This window comes from Cyanistes caeruleus, chromosome 27 (genome assembly GCF_971803275.1).
Source record: "Cyanistes caeruleus chromosome 27, bCyaCae1.hap1.1, whole genome shotgun sequence".
Classification (NCBI taxonomy): Eukaryota; Metazoa; Chordata; class Aves; order Passeriformes; family Paridae; genus Cyanistes; species Cyanistes caeruleus.
Genome location: NC_141727.1, coordinates 5435151 through 5455874, shown reverse-complemented (window position 1 = coordinate 5455874; position 20724 = coordinate 5435151). Strand labels below are relative to the sequence as shown.

Here is a 20724-nt window from a genome sequence, read left to right as displayed (position 1 = left end):
TGCCAAAGCTGTGATGAGGAGCGGAGGGAAGTGACACGATGTGTTGGTGGTTGAATGCAGATGAGATGGGAAGCTCCCTGAAAACCCTTCATTAGTGGCCAGAGTTGCTCTTCTGGAAGATTCTTCGACCTGGTCAGAGCTCAGCCCTTTCTTGGAAAGCAGAGATGCTCCTTTGTGTCTCCCATTTGATGTTTGAATCCAGTGTTTCTTCAGTTCTTTGTGTGCCAGAGCATTGCTGATAAAAGGGGTTTCACACGGCCGAACAATGCAGATTGTGCCTTTCATCTCATGGAAATACAACTGGATTTTAACAGCCTTATTTTGGCCATCTCCAGCCACCCCCAGGACAGCTCTGCCCAAGGCTCCTTCTTCTTGTGCCCCCAGTTTACCAAACCAGCAGCTTCCCCTGCATCTCCAGGGATGTCGGTCTCAGGTTTGATCCAGTGCCATGAAACCTTTCTGCATCTTTGCTGTGAAGAGCAGTGTCTAAGTCCATAATTTATACCTTCTGATATAAAGAAGGCAGCCTCTGGTGCTGCCTGTCTACAGCAGAATGGCTGGAAGCAGCTGCCCCTCTCCCTGCCCGTGCCATCCTGCTGCTCCATGGCCCTTCCCATGTGTTTCTCTGGCTCCAGGCAAAAGCAAGCATAGCGTGACTCACATCAGTCTCCTGTTCTCCCTCTCCCTTTCCATTTCTCTCTGGACTATTTCCATGCTCCTGCACTATACAGCAGTCCTTCAGCCAGGATTATTTTATCCCATTTCTTAGATAAAGGGCTTGGAGGCCAGAAATGTGTTATTTCTGTGTTAACTGGAAGAGCTCTTTGGGCTGAGAGGAAACTTTCCTTGGATGGATGCCAGAAATAGCGTGGCCGCCCCTTCCCTTGATGAAATGACCTTCAGATTAAATACTGATGTGTAGTTTTATTCTTGCTCTGATTTAGACTAAAGAGGTGATCTTTGCTGGGAGAGGCCTGGGTAGGGACTTGTGCTTAAGAGGGGCTGCAGAGGAGCCGAGCACAGCAGCACTGAGAATATCTGCATCCAGTGGGTGTTCTTTCCCTAAAAGACGTGGTGTTCCTGTTGCTTTGAACAGGGATGACCTCCCTGTGCTTCAAGCCAAAAAAAGAAAAGGAAATTTCATTTTTCCTACAACTTTTGTGAGGAGGGTTTAGAGCTTTTGTGTTGCAGGTACAGAGCAGAGTGTAATTTTGTGATCTCAGGGATGTGTTCAGGAGCGCAAACTCCGTGTCAGAATTCTGCATTTGGAGACGTGTTTGCAGAGCTCTCTCCTCTTCCTCCCGGGACATGAAAGAGCAGATAAGGAGGGTGAGGTCATCCCAGCAGTGCAGAAATTTCCCAGGCCTCGAGCTGAGCCTGTTTCAGTGTAATCACTTATCCTGAAGTTTCATTTTGATCTTGGGCTGCAGAACCTGTGGAGTTAAACAAAAGCCCCCCTGGTCCCCATGAGCCGTGACAAAACACCCTTTGACCTCAGGTCTTAACGGCTGCATAATGAGAAGTGAAGAGACTGAAGCTGCTTTTTCATCCCTGCAAAGATGGGAGAATCCAGTGCTGCTCTCTCCTCTCTGTCGGTGTTTACTGGGTGCACTGGGTGGAGGTGAAGAGGAAGGCTATCTCCTGTGAGATAAAGCAAAAGGAAAATGAAAACAGGTTTATTTGTTGCCCTGCTCACTTCCATCCTGGAGTGACAGTGATCAGAAGTGGCTGAGTTGCAAGCAAGCATCTGCATCCTGTGTCAGTGTGCAGTGAGCTCTGTTGTTGGGAAGTTTGGTAAATACTGAAGGAATAATTAATTCCCGTCTTGGAAGGAAGATTTCTTTGCTTTGACATTAATTCCACGTTTTTCTCGGATTATCTCATTGTGGGGTTGTTTGCTGGTGCTGCCCAAGTGGGGAAGCTTCAGGACACTGAGACAGCTGTAGTGGCACTTGTTTAGATCAAGCTGAGAGCAGCACAGTCAGGAAGTGCCTTTGTTGATGCCATTTGCCTTATGGTATGAGCTGGAAGGTTTTAACATCCTGGAGAATCATTCCATAAATTCTGCCTTCAGTAACTCCTGAGCAATGAAAACATGTCCCAGCTAAGTCCTGCTCTGACACGGAGTTGTGTTAGCCCTGCTCACCAAGGCTCGGGGCTGCCGGCCGCACTGGCAATAATTCCACGTAGTTTGTGGATTATGGAATATTGATTTACTGTGGAGTATAAAAATGTGCCGTTCTCAGCAGAAGGGCCTCTCCAATTGTTATGCTCCAGGAACACTGCTGCTCAGGAATGTGAAATAAATTTTCCCTTTTAACAATGGATCCTGATTTGCATAGTGTCTATTCTTGTTCCCCCGGGGCTGTGGCACTAATGGGCTGCAGCGAGCGCTCCCCACTTGGGCACCAGGCTCCTCTATTTGCACACATACAAAGGGCTTTGCTGTGGAACAAGTGTAATAACTCCTCAAACAGTTTACTCTGTGCCGTAATTGTCTCCTCTCTGTTGTGCTCTCAGTTTTGTTTGAAGAACTTAGAACGCTGAGCACCCCTGTCCTTCTCTTCTTTGATGTTTTAACTGCGTTATTTTCAGGGAAGTTTGTTTTCCAGCAATCCAGAAAGTCCCATTGTGCTGCCGAGTGTGGGGTGATCTCACGGTGCTGAAGGGACACCAGGAGCTGGAAGTGCCTGGTCTGCTCTCCTGGTGCCTCGTTTTGGCAGCAAGCAGAGCTTTAGGCTGGAGTTGCAATATTCAAGATAATGGCTTGTGGTTGTTGCTGCTTGTGCTCCTGATGCATTAATAAAGATGTCAAATCTCTGTCGTCACTTACTGTATCCTCTCGGTGAGCAGGAGTCACCGGCCCTCAGCTCTTGAGCTTGCCAGAAGAAAGTTACAAATCTCTTGGTGAGATCCCACCTTTAATGTGAAGAAAAAAAACGAAGAGCACAATTTCCATTGGCTTTGTGCTTCTGCCGCTTTGTGCTTTCTTGTGGAAGAATTTTAACTCCTGAAAAATGTAAGAAAGGCAATGTTTCTGTGCAGCCCAGACCTGCTGGGAAGCTGCTGCAAGCAAAGTTATAAAATTGATAAAGGCTCTTACTTAGCAAAAGGAAGATGTTTGTTGTGAGCTTGAGCAATTGTATTTTAGGCATTTTGAGGGAAAAGTGGGCATTCTTGGTTCATAGTTTGTAATGTTGAGAATGGCATCTTAACCAGAGCTTTAAGGGAAGAATTCCCAATGAACTGAACACAGTTGGAGCACACTTTAGTGCTCGGTGTGGTGTCACCTTCTGCTTCCTGGATTTAGCTGCAAGGGACTAAGAAACTGCATTAATTTGTGGAGTGATGGTGCTCAGGCAGAATCTGCACATCACAGTTCAGTCTGCTCTGCTCTGCCTGCCTCAGTGCCCAGAGCTTGTGGACAGCTGTACTGAAAAATGGGCCCAATCAATTCTCTTAAAACACGGTGTTTTTCAGCTGACTGCTCTGCTGTGCCTCTGGAGAGTTGGTTTTCCAAACAGGCAGCTTGTGGTGACCACACTTGTGATCCCCCCTGTCCACACCTTGCTCCCCCACCTTCCCCTATCTCCTCACACCTCTGTCCACGCGTGCTGAGCAGGGTTCAGACACGGCCCAGGCTTGCACTGGTGTAGCTGGAAGAATAAAATCCAAATCTTTGGCTATTGTCACAGAACAATTGTCGCTGCTGAGGGCTGAAGAGCAGCTAGAGCTGGGAATGGCTGTTTTTCAGACAGTCAGCTGAATAAATGCTTGGGGCAGTGCATAAATGTCATGGTGTAAAGATCTGGGGCACTTGGCTTTGAAACAGCGCTGAAGCATTGCTGAGACACCGTTGTGCCATTTGCAGGCTTTGGTGGGAGCTGCTGCCGGTTCCTCTGGAGGTTCCTGAGGGATTCCAGGGAATTCCACAGGGATTGTGGCTGGGCTGGGAAGGGCCAGCACGGCAGGAGTGGCTCAGTGTCCCTGTGTCACCTGCGGGCTCCAGGCAGGATCCGGACCCCGGGGCGTTGGTGGGATGAGATGCTGTGTCACCAGCCCCGTGTGGCACCTGGGGCTGGGCAGTTCCACCTGCACGGAGCTGTGGAATCCTTTCAGTCAGAAAAGCCCTCTAAGACCACTTTGTCCAGCCTTGGACGGTGCTCTGGAGCTGCTGTGCTGTGTTCCTGCAGGTCTGGGGTTGTTCACAGCCAGCAGCGTTGCTCTGAGCTAAAGCAGGGGGTAAATCCAAGAGGGATTTTCAGTTTACTGGTGGGAAACCGGGTTCTTCTGTCTTGGGGCAGGAGCTTGGCTTAGTGCTGCTCATGCTTTAGGATTTGTGCCCCCAAGTTTTCCCTGGGCAGTGGGGGCTCTTCAGTGGAGATATCTTCACTCCCAGCCTGTGGAGGTGCCAGGTTTGTGTGAGTACAGGAGTGAATGAGCCGAGGGGAGACTGGAAGGAGATTCAGCAGAGTGCTGAGCACATGCTGGGAATAGAAGAGCCCTTCAAAGCTGATGGTTCTGTCCAGGGCTGGGGGCGGGCGTTCAGCTGAACAAATTGTTCACTTTGGCTCCTTTGCAGGCAGAAATGTTACCATCAGCTAATGAGATTGTTCTTGAGCCTTGTGGGGTTTTCTCTTCCTCCCTCAGAGTCAGCCTGAGAGTGGGTTTGGCAGAGCTTTAACTCTTGCTCCACACATTGATTTGGTTTTCTGTTGATTTAAAAAAAAAAAACAATAATAATAAGAAGAAGAACAATAAAGCAGCTTGGTGAGCTGAAGAGTGAATGTGAAGAATATATGGGGACAGGAGCAAAGTGGAAAATATCAGCTGAATTGCTTGTCTGATTGAAGAAAGGTCCCATGCTGTACTTCCTAGGCTCTGTTCTAGTGCCAGGGTGAGGGCTGACACTTTCCCAGTTTGCCTCTGGAAGGTGAGGGAGGCTGAGCTGTGTGTCCCTGGCGGGGAAGTCTCAAACCCCAGAGCTCTGAACCGCTCTCCCATGATTTCTCCTGTCCAAAGAGAGGAAGGGAAAGAGGAGAATACAGCATGGTCTCTGCATTCCAGGGGACAGCAAAGCCCCTGGGAATGTGCCAGTGCACAGTGGAGGAGGGGAACCATACGGAAAGTGCCTGGAAAGCTGGAGCTGATTGCCTCATGTTGTGGCATTAATTTGTGAGTGTCCGAGGCTCTCGGAGCTGCCAGGTGCCCTGGGCTGTGCCACCTCCTGGCACCGCTGCCAGAGGCACCCTCTGCTTCCCAGTGAATCCCCTGCTCAGCCTGCTGGGCTGCCTGCAGAGCTTCTCAGTGTTTCTGTGTTGTGTTTCTCCCTCTTCTGGCATCGACTGTTTCTTCCAGCGTGACCTGTTATTCCTCATTTAGCGTCAAGATGCTTTGGGTTTGCTCAAGTGCTTGGAGTGGCAGGAGCAGTCTCACTCCAGACCCCAGTGGCTGTTTCTCATCCATTCTGCTGATTCCTAGAAGTGGTTCTGATAATGGAGCTCCCCTTCAGCCTGTAACTTTCCGATCCAAAAACAGTTCTAGCTCCATTTTTCTGCTCCATGTCATTACCAGGATGGTTTAGCAGCAGCTGGTGGATCTGCTCTGCTCACTTTGCAGCTGGGCAGTCTCCTGGTGAAAAGTCTGCTGATCTCTAATTCCCTCCGTTTGTTGGGGCTGTCTCTGTCTGCCTGGTTGGAATTCAGCTGCATGGACTCAGCAGAAAGCAGCGTGGACTGGTGGGTGGATGGGCTGACTGAGGGACCTGAAGCTGAGACTGAGATTGGATATTGGGAAGAAATCCTTCCCTGGCAGGGTGGGCAGGCCCTGGCACAGCTGGGGCTGTCCCTGATCCCTGGCAGTGCCCCAGGCCAGGCTGGACAGGGCTGGCAGCACCTGGGGCAGGGAGAGCTGTCCCTGCCATGGCTGGGGTGGAACTAAGTGATCCCTGTGCCAGGGTCTAACCACCCTCACAGAGAGGAATTTCTTCCTAATACCCAATCTAACCCTTCCCTCTATCACTTTGAAGCCATTCCCCCATTTCCTGCCACTCCTTGCCCTTGTGTCCCTCTCCATCTTCCTTGTAGACTCCCTTCAGGTGGAGAGGAGAGGAGAGGGTTTTCCTCTCCCCCAGAGCAAGTGGAGCTCTCAGATCCCCAGTGATCACTGCAGGGCATCACATCCTGCTCTTCATGGTTGCTCCTTTCTGCTGCTAGACAAGAAAAGAATCATTTTGACAAAATGCTTACAGGGGCAGTAAAGCTGAGCAAGGTCCCTGGGTCCTTATCCCAGAGCTGATCCCCAAGGAGGGACACCCATCCCGTGATGCTGCCGCCAGCACCTCCCAGGGAAGGGTGGGACCCAGCTGGGAAAGGCTCAGTTCTAAATATAGAGACACACTACGCTCTGTGCTGTTTTGGAAAGTGTGGCTGAGCCATCATTCTGTTCCTCCCCTCCTCCACTGCTGCCGCAGGGTGTCAGAGGATGAAGTGTACATTACTGTGTTTCACTTTCTTGGGTTATTTTTGGTTCAAATCCAGTGGGTTTTTCTGGGGTAGGATGTGTCCTGATTTTAAGGTGAGGAGCAGGTCTGCTGCTGCTTGTGCTGCTATGTCACTGAAGAAATTAAATGGATTTTAAACTATTGTTTTCATACTTAACCTCAACTTCTGTGTAATCTGAGCAAAAGAATGCTGTTAAATACAGCAGAGGCCAGTGTTCCAGCAGGCAGAGGTGCTTTGTAATCCTGGGAGAGGCAAACTAGGGAATTGGCCCCTTGGATGTATTCTCAGCAGCATTTGATTCTAAAAACTTAATTCTAAAAACAATTCCCAGGTCTCTGTGGATCCCCAGAGGGCAAACTGCTGAAATCTGGCTTTACACAAACAGATATTCCAGAGGGAAGGACTTGAACTCTTAAAGGTGTTTTGGGGAGGGCAGAATGTGTTTTGTGGGAATGTGGCCTCTTCTCCATTGGCTGTGCAGGGCAGCCAGAGGTCCAGCAGGGGCATGGATAACATGTCTTGTTCTGAATGCATGGGTTTCACTTGCAGTTTGGAGCACCCAACTCCTCCTTTTCAGGGTATTTCTATTAGCTGGAAATTTGTAATAACCCTGGGACTTTATTTTATTTATTTCATTTTTAGGCAAGTGCATTTGGTAGCAGTTATGCCTAAATCAGGACAGAGGCCCAGGAGTGCAGATTTTTTGCAGAACTTGATGATTCCTGCTCCTTCCCATCTCTGCAGCTGGGGCTGCCTCAGTACAAAACCTCATTTACCACGTGCTGCTTCTGCTGTCGTGGCTGGTTTCAGCTCTGAAATGGGTTAATCTCAGCAGAAGACTTTCTGGTTTGATTTTGGAGGAAACATCTGGACATTGCTGTGGCTCCCCTGCCCCACGTGCTCTGGCTGGTTCAGAATTGCTACACAGGAGGAGGGGTGGGCAAAAGGAATTATTTTGCCATTAATTTCTTAATTGCTAAAGCATCCAGATGTGGCAAAGCCTTTGTGCAGCAACACTGGGTTTGTCAGCACTTTCTGCTGATGCTTTGTTTCCACACTGTGTCAGGGTTTTCTTCCTTTCTGGGCAGCCTTAGTATTTATCCACAGGAATCAGGATGCTTGGGGTATGTTTATGCTTTGTGGAGAGAGGAGCCGTGGATTTATCCACTCCTTACCATCCTTGTGTTCCTTTCTGCCCTGGACTGCAGCAGTAGGGATTGAGGGTGTTTTGATGGCAGTTGATGTGATTTCCTGGCTTCTTCACTTGCTTGGTCCGTCCATCAGATGCAGAAATCAGGTTTGCTTTGCTCTGTCCTTTGCAGCAGGTCCCTGCAGGGGAGCAGCTGGGGCAAGGTTGGCCCTCTTGGTCCTCTGCAACTTCTAAACCCCAGCAGGGGTGGTTGTGGAACTTGGCTTGAGGTTTAATTGTGGCCACATGGTATGAGCTGCTGTTGAGGTGGATTTGGGGACTGCTGGCAGATTTCAGTCACTGGGTACCAGAATACTTTGGAAATTGCTCTGCGAAGACACGGCCCTTGCAGCACATCTGCAATTCCTTGGTAATTATTAGCAGTGGTGAGATGCTATCAGTGCTGCCATCCAGGATGGAGCTTTTGATCTGTGTGTCAGTTCTCCTTGGACTTTGTGGCCTGTGTAATTCAGACCCAGTGAGAATAATGCGGTGTGTCGTTGCAGGAGGCGGAGGGCAGAGTGGAGGTGGGCAGCGGACCGTGCCGCCATCGTCAGCCGCTGGAACTGGCTCCAAGCGCACGTGTCGGACCTGGAGTACCGGATCCGGCAGCAGACGGACATCTACAAGCAGATCAGAGCCAACAAGGTGAGGAGCAGGGCCCTGGGGCACCCTGGTTCTGCTTTGCCTCCTCACGGCTCTCTGCGACGCTGGAGAGCGCAGATGCAAAGTCTGATGCTTTTCCCCCCTGCCTCTCTCCCAAGGCAGATTGCAAAGCTGTGACTAATTGTAATGCAATTTGGCATGGGCTGAGTGTAATTCCTGTCCCTGGTTCAATATGATAACGTGAAGGGAGCAGTACCCTGCTTTAGAGTCAGTCTTTGGTGCTGTTGCATTTGTGATGCTGTTCCCCATCACTCAAGCCTTCCTTTTTTTCTCTGATACTTTTTAAAATTAATTAAATTTATTAAACTTCCCCTTCTTTCTTTTTGGGAGTAGCTGAAGATGGGGATAAGAACAAGTGAGACTTAGTGGAAAAGGGAGTGGCCTGTGGAGGAAGTTAGTTCAGATGCTATCTGAAACAGGCTTCAAATTGAGTCTGTTCCATGAAAAAGATCATTTTTTGGTGCTGACCCTTTTCTGTAGAAGGAATATTTTCTTTAGCATTGCTCTCGGATGGTGGGAGAATGGGGGAGAGCAGAGAAGGGATGAGGAAGGGATTGTTACAGAGGCTTGTTCAGGCATGCACATCTAAATGTCAGGCCTTGGAGGAAGGAATGTCTGGAGTTTGTGGCAGGAAGGCTCCCGGTATTGCATCAACTGAGAGATCCTCAGGAATTCAGTCTGGCAAACGACTTTCCCAAGATGTGTGCTGCTCTGGGGGTGGTGGGGAGAGGTTTCCAGGGGGTAGAAATCAGAGGAGGGAGACTGGACTTTGAGGCAGCTGTGCAGAAAAACAGACTTAATTGAGTGAGTGAGGGCTCTAAATGAGTAGGTGGAAGAGCACGGCTTGTGAGCAGAATCCATTACTGAGATTAGGGCAAAAGGCTTCTGGGAAGTGGGCAAATGAATGATTCCTCGGAAAGAATCATCTTCCTTCCGTCATAAAGCTGACAGTGCAGCATGGTTTTAAGTACAAAATACAAAATAGCCAAACATTTATATGCTGAAAGTTAAGTAATGGAAGAAATGAGAAAACTCAGGTGATGATGTAGAAGGTTCAGGGCTTTCAGCAGGTGATGACAACTCGACTGGCTCATGACATGGCCTGTAGTGGTTACAAGCATCCCCTGTGTTTTTATCCAAGGCTGCAGCCTCAGGGGCTGAAAGGAGGTTCTGGCCAGCAGAATCATCCTCTTCCATTTGTTCAAACTGTGATAACCAGATAACTGTGATATCAGCTGTGATAACCCAATACATGAATTTAAGATAAAAAAATGTTTAAGGTGCAGGGGCATTCAGAACTTGAGTGTTCTGGGTAGTGGCTGTTCTGCCTGAAGAAGAAAAAAGCAGAACCACAAGTTTCACATAGCCTGTCTCTGACAGGGCTTGCTGGAGATTGTTCTCGCACCCAGCTGTCATTACCTTGATGTCACTGAGCTCTGGGGTTGTAAAACAGATTCTGTTTGCACCAGTGAAAAACTAGAGAGCCTCTTAGAAGGGCTTGGGACAAGAATAGGAGGCTAGAGAAATAACCTCGTGTTTCAGTAACACACAAGCTTGCTGGAATGAATTTGGCTTCAAATTGTACAGGGAAAACAGTTAAAGAATTTGGAAACACCTTGTTTTTTCTATCAGTGTAACTTAACTCCAGCTTATCTGGCCTTAAGGAGGTTAAAATATAGCTGCTGCAGGAATTCAGTGTTCTGCAAGTTCTAAAGTTCAAAGAAATTTGATTTCATTCTTTTTTAGGTTAATTACCTTTATGTGTTAGAGTTTCCATCCCAGTGTACCTTCAAGAAAGACACATTGCTGTGTCAGATCAAAGCCAGGGAAGGACGAGGCAGTCAAAAATAACCCTGTGTTTTGAGGGTAAACTGCTGCCTGGGTGTCTCAGCAGGAATTGTGCTCTCAGCTCAGTCAGAGCCTGGTGAGATGTGGAGGAAAACACCGAATCAGGGAGCATGTGCTCAGAGCTGGTTGTAAAATACCCTTTTTGCAGGCATTTAAAAATAGCAGGCTGTTGAGGGAAGCCTTGTAGCTGTGTCCTGTCTCCAGATAACGTGCCCAGGTTCCCCTCCAGGCTCACTTTGCTGTGACACACTGTGCAACCTCCAGAATTGTTTTCAGGTGACGGATCTGCCTGTTCTTGATCTCAACAGCCCCTTCTCAGTTCCTTGTTTGACCAAATGCAGCTCACTGGGGCTTGTCTTTGTCCTGGGCTGTGTTCGTGGCCTGTAGGTTCCACCAGCTCCCTAATGCCTTGCACATTTTGCCCTGCTTTGTTATAATATAGCTCAGAATATGCATAATTACGATTATTTTATTTCACTTTGTGTTGTTCTGAGAGCAAAGCAGTCCTGCCTTTAGATTAACTTCAGTTAAACAGAAACAGAACAGCATATGTTAAACCTGTTGAAACAGTGCTCAGCCACTGTGCTTTGTCTCTCTGAGTTTATAGCAATGTCTTCCTTTCCTCATTGAATTTTTGTAAATACTGCATCGAGGTCTGCTCAGAGTAAGGAGTCTGTAGATTTTTGTCACCTGCTCAGAATGGTTTGCTTGGCTGTGGTGGCAGGTTCCCCTCTGCAGGATGAGAGCAGTCCTTGCTGCTGTGGCCTGTCTGGCACGAGTGTCCCTGGAGCTGCTGGTGGGGCAGAGCTGTCCCCAGCCACTGTCCTTCCTTCCCTGAGTTCAGCTGGGACGTCAGGAAAAGTCAGGCAGCAGTGGGGGATTGGTGGGAATTGAAAGCCTGCTGGGGTTTGGGGGACGATGGGTGTGCAGATTCCCTGCGCACACCAAGGGATCTGCAGTTAATTCCTGTTCCTCTCTTCCAGGGGCTGATAGTTCTCGGGGAGGCATCGCCCCCTGAGCCTGCAGTGGAGGATCCATCCCGTGCTGCTGGAGCTGAGGTGAAGCTGGAGCCTGGGGCCGAGCGGCTGGTAAGTGCCAGCAGTGGCACTGACTGCTCCAGGTGCTGGGGAGGGAAGGGCCATCCTTGGAGCTGTGGGGCAGGAGGATGCTCTGACCTGGACTCGTGGAGCAGCTCCTCCCTGTGACTCCAGCTGGGAACCACTGATCTTGGTCTGTAGCTCGCCCCCTCCCACATTATTGTGGGGGTAATAAACAATAGGATTTAAACACCTTTTAGAACAGAGTTCCTGGGGATACCTTTGTAATATGCATGAGCATTTTGTGAAGCTTTAAAATCTTAACTAATCCTTTCCCTCCAGCAAAAAGTGCCTCAAACTGAGAGCAGCATGATTAGCAAAGGCTGCTCAAGATGTGGCTATTTAATATCTGCCTGAGCATTCCCCCTTGGAAAGGGCACTAATGATTGCAGTGAGATGCACTGGAAACTATGCAGAGTGCCAGGTATTTATTATTTAATGCAGAAATGTAGGGCACAGAGTAAAGGCTTGATGGTACTGTTCAGCCTGCCTGTGGTTGCTTTGGATCCTGGGGGATGCATCAATGGATTAAAATGGAGGGTTTGGAGTAGGAGGAGAAGGGTGGTCCCTGAAACTTCTGCAGGTTCTGCTTGGCACTTTCTTGTGGCCACTCTGCAGCCCCGTGTGCCTTCCTGGCCTGAAAAGGGTGTTTATTCCCCTTCTGCAGGGACTGCCACAGCAGTCCTCACTCCAGCTTCCCTGGAAGTGTCACCCCTGGAACCACCGCCTCAGGCACCCAGCTCCTGGGTTTGTGATTAATTAGGGCTGCTCATTAGGGCGGGGCCTTGAGTCAGAGCCTTGATCTGCTCCGAGCCAGAGATTACCCAGAGACGTTCTGTGTGCTGCAGAGGGATCTCTTGGGCCGTTCCTGGAGAGGTACTTGCCTTTTTGGCACCCTCCAGGCCTTTCCCACAAACTGGCAGAGTAAGGGACACATCTGCATCATGGAGCAAAGGCAGGAATCCATCCTGCCTCATCCCAGCTCCCCTGGATCTCCTCCTCTCGTGAGTGCCTCCCTTGGCCAGCCGCATCCACGTCCTTGGGCATCGGCTTCGGACGTGGGATGGGGCTGATAATCCCCAGGAGGAGCTAATCCTATCACTGGTGCAGGGAAGGGCTTTGCAGAGAAGGCCTGGGAATACATCTTCTGGGAAATGGAAGCTCGGTAGGTGAAGAAATGCTTTTGCCTGAAGATGGAAATAACAAAGCCCTGAAGACGTAACTTGTCTGTTGATTTTGGCTCCTCGGATTGCTTGTCTAGTGAGGGGCTGCACTTGAAATACATAATTAGGGGGCAATATCTAGTAACAGGTGAAGGTCTGAAGCTGCCTGCCTTTGTCAGGGTTCTCTGGGAGTGCAGGGGACATTCCTGGTGTTGGCTCGTGACTGCCGGTACGCACACGGCTGCGTTGCTGCCCTGATGTGCTGCACTTGAATCTTTGACTCCCCCCAAGAGTCCCAGCGATCCTGAGGACCTGGACTTCCAGACCCAGAGCACACAGAAGAGCTGAGTCAGATCAGGGCTGTGATCCTGGGGGGATGGATGCTGCTCTGGATCCCTGGAGGACAGCACAGCTTTGGGAGCTGCCCCAGGAGGTGCTGGTGTCGGGGTACACCCATCTCAGGGTGATAAAGGGAGCCTGGGCTGCTCCTGATAAACACTCTTGGATTGGAGCTCTCCAGCTCCTCTGCAGGAGGCAGCTGAGTCCCTCTACTCCTATCTTGAACCACCAGGACAGAGAGAGCTCTTGGAGAAGAAGTTCCTCCTTTAAGACCCTTTCTGGAGAAGAAAATAAACGATTTCAAAAGAGCTCATGAGTCATGAGTCCCCGCCCTGCTGCACCAGGGGTGCCTCTGGCGGGCGTCACGTGGAGGCTCAGCCCTGCCAGGCCTCTGGAAAGCAGAGGGAAAGTGTTCAGAAGAATGACTTCACCTGGCTGGGGTGCTGGCTTTACCTGACGTCTCAGGTGTGATCTGATCTTGCTCCTCTGGCTCTCTGGGTGGCACAGTTGGTCTCATCCTGTCTTTGCTCCCCCATAGGAGAAACATCTCTTTTAGCAGAAGTGTAAAACCCCCCTGCAAAGTTCCTCTAACAGGCCCAGGCAGAAGCTGTCTGAGTTGTTAGAAATTGCCCTTCCCTCGGTGATTCAGGTCTCTGCTCCTCTGGAATGTTAACCCAGCTCTGCCATGGCCTGGTTTTGTGTTTATTGAGTTGGAGGGTGTTTGCTCCACACAGTGCAGATGGGTTTGGGATGGAGTCAGGGCCAAGCAGGGGGCTTGGCTGACCATCTGTGTGGTGTCAGACCTCTGCTTTGGCCTTTTTTCTTGGTACTTGTACCACACCACCAAAGGGGGTGTGCTCAAAGGGGGAACCCCAGCGAGAGACAGGGCAGGGAGTGTAGGAAGTGCTGCACAAAGGAAGAAATAAAGTTTAACCCCAGGGAGGAGCGTGTCTGACACTAAAACAGGGGGGCTGCAGGGATGGGGCTGAGGGTGATGAATGCCAGAGGTGTGGACACACTGACACTGGTGGGCTGCTCCAGGGTGGGGAGCAGGAATGTCACTGCTGGGAGGTACAAAGCCAGTGTGTCCTTGGTGACAATCCTGCTGCTCCCTGCAGAGCCAGGGGCTTTGCATTTCAGACTTCAGACAGACAGGACTGGGGAGCACAGTGTTTTTAACTCAATTTTTACTCAGTTTCCTATACCAAAAAGGTGTTTCCAGCTTTGTGTTTATCCAGCACTTTTAGCATTACAGACTCGCCCTGTTCTCATCCAAACCCCACAGCCAGGGTTCACACTCATCTAAAACACTCCCTGAAATGCTGTTTGGACTGTGTTTGCACAGGTAGTAAGTTAAAATGCAAATTCAGTTTTGCAAGTCAGTTCCCCTCTCCCTCCCTCCCTGTTCTCCCCCAAAATGCTCAGGCAGGAGCTTTCAACCACATAGCTCAGAACAGAAACCAAGCTGCAGGAGAGGCTGCAGAGCTTTACAGGTGGTGATGAACTTGTTTGCACTGTGGAGACAAAATGCTAAAATCTCTTTAAAGCCCTGAGCCTTTCATGCTCCTGGTTGCCTGAGGGGAATTAAAGTCCTTTGGATCTTGGAATGAAAGAGCAGCCGTGTTTCCATCCTCTTGCTGCTCCCTAAGATCTCCTTATGTCCCTGGTCTCCTGTTCACACAGTGACTCCTGAACCCTGGTTTGAAGTCCTGTGTGCAAATCCATGGCTGCAGTGCAGAATCCTCAGCTAGATCCCAGGAATACAAGTTGTGTCTATTTAAGAAGCTTTTATTAATTTGTATTTTTCTCACCCTTCCTTAGAGTGTGTCTGGATCTCAGCCCCTGGAAAACGTGGGTATTTCTGCTGCAAATACTCCTGAATCCCATCCCACCAAGCCCTGTGGAGCACCCAGACCCGTCAATGGAGTTATTAACACGTAAGCTCTTGGACATTCTGGAGTGTTAGGATCTTGGCAATGTCCTGTTGGAAACCAGGCTGTGACTGAGCTGGTGATGGTATAGATGGTGCCTTTCTTCAAAAAGTACAGTAGTAGATCATGCCTGGAAACATTTTGAAGGAGATTGCTTGCTTGAGGTTTTCTGCTGCATTGTTTTGCTGAAAATGGAATTAAACTGAGCTGTGTTTACATGAACAAGCCCTGCAGGCAGCTGTGCACTGAGCATGGGCAAAACTTGTTTCTTTATGAGTAGTTTTAATACATCTGCAAATTGTGTGATTCAGGGGTACTAATCCCTGCTCACAGAATTACCTGTAACCACTGACCCACTTTATTGGAGTTATGGAGGAATCCCATTGATTTGGGGAGTAAAACTTCCTAAATTCTTTATTTCTCCAGGCTGCTTTTGTTGAGAAAGTCTTGAAGTGGGTAAATGAAAACAAGTGAAAGACATTCCCTGATGCTACAGGGTTGAACCACTTGAAAACCCTTGAAAAACGTTGCAATTGCTCAGTGCCTTGAGGAGGCAGGGAAGGAGAGGGGAAAAGGGAAGGAGGGAGGGAGGGAGGGAGGGATCCTGCACCGATGTAGTGTGAGCAGATCAAGGAGCCCGTGGCTGCAGCTGGAACACTGCAGGCTGGAACAGAGCCCTTTGTGTCCCTGTAGCCTTTGAACTGCACAGCCTTAGACCACAGGGCTTTAATGTTTTGCATTTTTAGAAATGAAACACTTGTAGAATAGACATGAAAAGGTTCCGTAGATGAGGCGCTGCTGCGCTGGGATCTGCTCAGGGCACGGGGCATTGATGCCAGGGCTGCTGCATCCTTTGTGCCTGGGCGAGGTTGGTGTTAACACTGCACCTTTCTGGGGTCACTGCTGAGAGCTGCCACGGGTAGAGATCTCAAATATTCATCAGAACCGAGTTTACAGCAGGGTTAAATATTTTTTCTATAAAATTGTATGTTCTCTGGCATTTAGACTCATGAAAACCCTTTGTTTTGAGATTCCCCAAACTCTCATTCTGGAGGAAGCTGAATTCCAGGGTTAAAGCCGTTCAGGTCTAGAGTGGCTTTTGCTCCGTGGCTTTCAATGCTGTATTTTTGTTCAGAGCTTCCAAAGGTGTTTTGTCAAAGGTTCAGTCGTGGGAGAGTGGAAGGTGACTGAAGTAAAAGCAAAAAATGGAGTTGGTTTAATAAAACCTGTTGTGCCATGAACTGCAGAGCTTTAAACTCAGCCTGGAGTGTTTGCTCAGGTGTGAACCATGAACCTGCTGGTAGTGCTGCATGAATAACTGGGCTTTCCTTATTCTCCTCTCTTCTGGGGCAGTCTGCAGCCTGGCCTGGCAGAACACGCTCAGGGAGAGGGCCAGGAGGCCGAGGAGCTCCTGCACAAGAGGCAGCGCCTGTCCCTGGTCCCCGCGGACGGGACGTGCGTGGCCGCTCGCACCCGCCCCGTCCTCAGCTGCAAGAAGCGGCGGCTCGTCCGACCCAGCACCATCATGCCCCTTTCCAAAAAGGTCAGTTGGGTGGTTTCTGCTCTTACTTTCCTTGTAAAGATGGAAGAAAACAACAGGAAGGAAGAGCAGGACGGCAGGGCTTTAAAGGCTGTTGGAAAAACAAAGGAGAAGTGAAGGAGAAGGTTGTAAGAGGTTGGAGGATTTTTCTTACCTGTCACTGGGGAGGGAAGATGCTGAACTCGTGAGTTTTCTTAAACCAACCAGCCTGAGGTGAACTCAAGGCCAGGTAGGTCAGTGTGGCACAGTCTGAGCAGGAGAAAGAAGCCCTGAGAAGTCAAGTATCAGAAAACTTTAACTCTGAGACAGGAATTAACAAAGCCCCAGGAGCTCGCTGCTGCTCGAGGGAAAACCACAGCTGTTTGCCCAGGCATACGTGGGATGAATGCCCTCTCTAACTCTTTTGTTTTCTTTATTACTGTCTTTTATACTCATCTCCCTTATGCAGAATTCGTTCAGTGGAAATGGAGTTTATTGCCTGGATGAGGAAGGGCCACGTTCAATTCTTTTTATTTTCTCTTAGGAATACCATAAACTGTCAGTTGGAGGGAAAATAGTGAGAAATGGAGGAAATAAGGACCTTTATTTGTGCATGCAGAACCATAATGGCAAAAATCCATTTACCTTTGAGACAAAGTGTTTCAAGTCTAACTCTCCCACAAGGGCTGGGGGGGTTTTCACTCTGGGGATGTTTAAAAGAGAAGCTCCAAAAGCAGCATTTTTCTGAGCAAAATAGATTCTTTCTCAGCTGAATCAGCTTTAACTGATCACTTATCTGCAGTTTTATCTGGGGTATTTCTGGGAGAGCTCTGCAGTGATTACTTGCAAAATCTTCAGTGATTCGGAAGTTGATGAACTTTCTTGTGGTGGAGGCTGCCTCATGCACTCAGTGCTTGAAGAATTGGCTGTAAATTCTGTGTTAGATCTTTGTTCTTGTCATCAAATCCGTTTGGTAATCAGAGATGGTTCAGAAGAGCAGTTCCAGGGGTGGAAGTGCCGGACAGGAGGGGATTTCTGAGTCCTCCTCCAGTCACTCCAGAGACAGCTGAGTCATGGCCAAGTGCTGCTGCAGAAGTACCTCCAGAAATACCTTCTCCAGTTCCCTCCTGCCCTCCTGCCCAGCCCAAGGTGGCTCTGCACTGAACTTTGCACATGCATTGTGGAGTTTTTGATCCTGTCATGTTTTTATTGTTTTCCTCACAATTGGGTTGCACACATTTATGGGAATTTGTGCCCAAAGCTGGGGGCAGACCTCCAGCTGCCACATTTGGCAGAGTGGCAGGATTGCCTCTCTCCTTGCCCAGATCCTAGTTGAAAAGCCCTGTGGGCTTAATCTTTATTATTTTTTATTAATTAATTCCCAGCAGTGGTACAGCACTGCTGATTGATGCTCGTTGTTGGATCCATCACAACCTCCACATCCTCTGGGCAGAACTTCAGAGGTAGCAATGTATCTGCTCAGTTACCCCTTCCTCCTCACTCTGGGCACTGCATTTCATTTGCTCCCTGCATTCACCCTCACTGAATTATATTTGATTTATTTTAGATCATTTTTCTTAACTGGTAACCAGGAGTGGGTTTCCAGCTCTTCCCTTCAAGCAGCCTTTTCTCAGTGTAGTGCCACTTGCTGTGGGTATTCTCTCCCATCCTTCAAGTAATTCCTGGGAATTATTTGAGCAATTCTGACTCAGAACAGGCTTCTGCAGGATCCAGTTTGATCCATTCTTCCATTCTGGTGGGGAATCAGGGGTTCTTTTCTCTGCATGGGATTTATATCCAGTTGTGTGTCTGCTTGCAGTGGTTTCACACAGATGAAGTCTGTATCAAGTCTGTAAATCTGTGAATTGAGACTGTCCTGGATTAAGGAACAGGGCTGAGAACCACCTGTGTCACTCTGTAGATATCCCTGCAAGTACCAGCTCCTGGCACATAATGATGGTTCTGACCCACTGGAACTAAAAATGGCTTCTTTCCCCCTTCTCTGACAGCAGAATTGTGCTGCCTCATGGTTTTTATAAATGAGGTTTCAACCTAGATAAAATTAAACACTTTTAGTCAAATTTAGCAGCTGTTAAACTGTCTGTGCTGGTAAGTCGTAGTTTTCAGTTGTGTTTATGCAAAGTGAAAGCATCCTCCCGTGAGGCCAGACTAAATTAACAGGTTCTGTACAAGGTAGAGAAAAAACAAAAAGGGTGTGTGTGTGTGTTTGTGTATATGCACACACATTATAATTATATCTAATGTATATAATTAATATTGAATATCCTATAGATATATATTATGCATAATAAGCATAATTTTATAACAATATTTATAAATGTCACATAACAGCTGTTCAATATCATAAATTATATAGAAATAAAATTAATTTATTGTATATTTATTGTCAATAAAACATAACTATATTACATAAAAATGTGGGCTTGATTTTAGATACTTTATATACAGTATGTATTAACATCTATCTATCTGTCTATATCGATACATAGATGATAGATAGATAATAGATAGATAGATAATAGATAATAGATAGATAGATAGATAGATAATAGGTAGATAGATAGATGATAGATAGATAGATAGATAGATAGATAGATAGATAGATAATAGATAGATAGATAGATAATAGATAGATAGATAGATAGATAATAGATAGATGATAGATAGATAGATAGATAGATAGATAGATAGATAGATAGATAGATAGACAGATAGATAGATATGTACAAGGAATATTCAGAAAGCAGAGCTGCTTGTTGGCTGTGTTCCGTGGGCTGTGGCAGGGCTGTCAGGGAGGGTCCCTGTTCTGGCTGGCTGTGATGTCCCCGTGTCCCTGCAGGCGCTCCGTGCCAGCCTGGCGCGCTGCAGCTGCGACGTCAACCCCTCGTGTGCCCTGTGCGGCGCCCGCAGCTCCTCCACGCTGGACATCCAGTACGATGCCCCTCTGCTGGAGCGCCTCTCCCAGCTGGACTCCTGCATCCATCCTGTCCTGTCATTCCCAGACGGTGAGCTCGGGTCCTGGGGGGTCCTGGGGGGGCACAGGGACTGCTTGGAGGCGCCCTGGGCTTGCAGGGGAGGTGCAGATCTGCTTGGGTACCACCAGAGCTGTTCATCTGCAGGTGTTTTTGAGATTAGAGCACTGACTGGAGCAGGAGGGTCTGGGAAATGTTACTTTAGTAGGCTCTGCTGTGTTTTGGGAATCTCCACCTGGAGCCTCACGGTGCCTGGGACCTGGCTCTGGGGTCTTTGGGGCTCTAAACCACCTGAAGAAGATTTGTTTCCAGAGTTTGTCCATCTGTATTAAATGATTTGTGGATTGGTTTGCCACAGGAAATCCTTTTGACTCGTGAGGAATTGAAAATGATCTTCCATGGTTCAGTAGGCACAGCAAGAAGGGATGTTCTCGTTAGGACACTCAATTTCCTGGGTTACAGCTTCAGGGTTAATCATCATTAAGAGCAATAATTAACTAACCCTGACCCTGGGCTATTCACAGATTTCATGTGTAGGAACTTTTCCCAAGGGAAGAGTTTCCAGAGTCTTCTTGAACTGTGCTTTTATTGGGAGGGTTGGGCAGTGCATGGGTCACAGTGGTTCCTGCCATTGCTGGGGGTTTGTGGCTGCTTGAGGTTTAAATTGTGGCTGCCCCATCCTTGGAAGTGTCCAGGGCCAGGCTGGACGGGGCTTGGTGCGGGCTAGGATAGTGTCAGGTGTCCCTGGCCAGGCCATTCTGGGGTTCTGGTGCTGGGGGAAGGTGTGAGCCTGGCTTCCCTGGGGCTGTCAGGTGCTTGGTCTGGGGGAAGTCACTGGGCTGATGGGTGTGCTTGGGTTTAAATTCCAGCTTTTCACAAGCTTCACGTGACAGAAGGAAGTGCAGGGAGTGTCTGGGAGCAATTAATGTGGCCTCTTTCATTAGCACTATATTTAAACCAGACTAAAATAGTAAATTTGTGCTATTTTTAGCTAGATCCCTCCCCTCCCAAAGACACAGCTCTGATCAGGAGTGCTCAAGGAACTTAATGAACTCCTGAAGCAGGAATTTATTTTCTGTTTTCACAGCCCTTGTGATCCTCTGTAGTGCTAATTCAAATATCCTGGGAAGTGGGGAGACAACCTGTTGGGTGCTATTGCAGCAGAGACACCAGGAAAATTATCCCATGTTCTTCCCATTTTCAGGGCTCCCTGCAGCCAGCTCACAGGGCAGAAGATCCATTCTGGCTGCATGAGATTAAAAAACTTTGGATTTAAAACTAATTGTTGTAAAGCTGAAAACACCTGTACAGAAATACCCATTTTCCCCTACTGGTGAACTTCATTTATTCAGTCATGCTTAGTGCAGTTTGCTAGGGTTGATTTTTGGGAGGGGGTGATTCCCATCCCAAAGCAAAGGCAGGTAATTTGTTCAGGTGGGGCAGTTGCTGCAGCTGGAGCTGTCTCATGCTGGCTGC

At 48.5% G+C, this 20724-nt stretch overlaps 1 protein-coding gene across 7 annotated transcripts in view; it reads left to right on the top strand.

Moving 5' to 3' along the window:
* Positions 1-20724, top strand: part of KANSL1 (KAT8 regulatory NSL complex subunit 1) — a 76097-nt gene that overhangs the window by 46895 nt on the left and 8478 nt on the right. For all 7 annotated transcript variants that reach the window (XM_086864067.1, XM_086864065.1, XM_086864064.1 and 4 more), the window contains 5 exons: positions 8199-8340; positions 11190-11294; positions 14627-14742; positions 16090-16279; positions 19116-19281. In XM_086864067.1, coding sequence (XP_086720193.1) covers positions 8199-8340; positions 11190-11294; positions 14627-14742; positions 16090-16279; positions 19116-19281 — 719 coding nt within the window. The remainder of the gene's footprint in view (positions 1-8198; positions 8341-11189; positions 11295-14626; positions 14743-16089; positions 16280-19115; positions 19282-20724) is intronic.